The sequence below is a fragment of the Cebus imitator genome, unplaced genomic scaffold (genome assembly GCF_001604975.1).
Source record: "Cebus imitator isolate Cc_AM_T3 unplaced genomic scaffold, Cebus_imitator-1.0 Scaffold115, whole genome shotgun sequence".
Lineage (NCBI taxonomy): Eukaryota > Metazoa > Chordata > Mammalia > Primates > Cebidae > Cebus > Cebus imitator.
The window spans coordinates 4090913-4092040 of record NW_016107430.1 but is presented as its reverse complement, the minus strand read 5'-3'; the positions used below and the strand labels follow the sequence as shown (position 1 = coordinate 4092040).

Here is a 1128-nt window from a genome sequence, read left to right as displayed (position 1 = left end):
AAAATAAAAATAAAATAAAAAAAAATAAAGAAGAGTCTCACTAGGTTTCCCAGGCTGGTCTTGAACTCCTGGGCTCAAGTGTTTCTCCCCCTTGGCCTTTTAAAGTGCTAGGATTACAGGTGTAAGCCAATAGTGCCCAGCTTACATGAGTTATTATACCCTAATTAAACTTAGTTTATTGGAACCCAAATTATTCCAGCTCTTAAACCATTCTACACAGATGGAAATTTACTTGGCTGAAAATTTTAACTTACCAAAACCTGTATGACCTCAAAATGAAGTGCCTACACTGTGTATTTTGTCTTTTTCCTCAGATCACTGTATTTTGGAGAGAGTTGATTGATCCAAGACTGATTATTGAATCTCCGAGTAACACATCAAATACAGAACCTGTCTGAGTATGACCTCTCCAGCTTATAGTTTATGAATGTTTTGTTTGTGAAAGTGACTATAACCTGAACTTTTTTTTTAAGAGGATTTGAAAGTTGTTTGGATTTTTTTGTTATCTTCACTTTACTGCATAGGAAACAATCTACCTCATCATTTTAAATGACATGGGTGTCGGTTTTGTAGACTTTTGGTTTTTTTTGTCAGGTTTAATTTCAGTTAACATAATGTAAAACATGACATTCCCTGCAGACATTGTTGTACACCAATGTGTATGGTTTCTTCTCTTTTTTGAATGTTTTTGACCATCAAGTAGCAGTCGTCAGTAAGAGTTTATAATTCCAAGAATGTGCTGCATATCTTGTCTCAATAAGTTTTAGGTAACATTTAAAAATACTAAAGCATGTTACTTGACCTAATTTTTTACCATTTGAGTTGTTCCATTAAATGGAGCATCTCGTAAATTGCAAGTATTTTATACTTGCAATTGTTAAGAGCTAAAAGGTAGTTGGATTTGTCACAATGAGTTAAGGAATCCTTTCACGGTTTTCCCAATTTTAAAATTAAGGATTCTCAGGGCCCTTTGTACAGCAGTGAAAATAAGACGTGTGTGTGTGTGTGTGTGTGTGTGTGTATGTGTGTGCGCGTGTGTGCGTGCCTGGAGGAGGATCTGTGTTCCACTTGGGTGAGGGGATTGACTGTGAGCTTCAGACCAGGAAATGTGTCATCTTGCCAGGCACC

At 36.3% G+C, this 1128-nt stretch overlaps 1 protein-coding gene across 1 annotated transcript in view; it reads left to right on the top strand.

Annotated features, from left to right (window-relative positions):
* The window catches only part of COIL (coilin), a 22342-nt gene extending 21536 nt beyond the window's left edge, over window positions 1-806 (top strand). The window contains exon 6 of the mRNA XM_017538828.2: window positions 315-806. Within this exon, the coding sequence (XP_017394317.1) occupies window positions 315-398 (84 nt within the window). The 3' untranslated portion in view covers window positions 399-806. The remainder of the gene's footprint in view (window positions 1-314) is intronic.
* Window positions 807-1128: the final 322 nt, after the last annotated feature.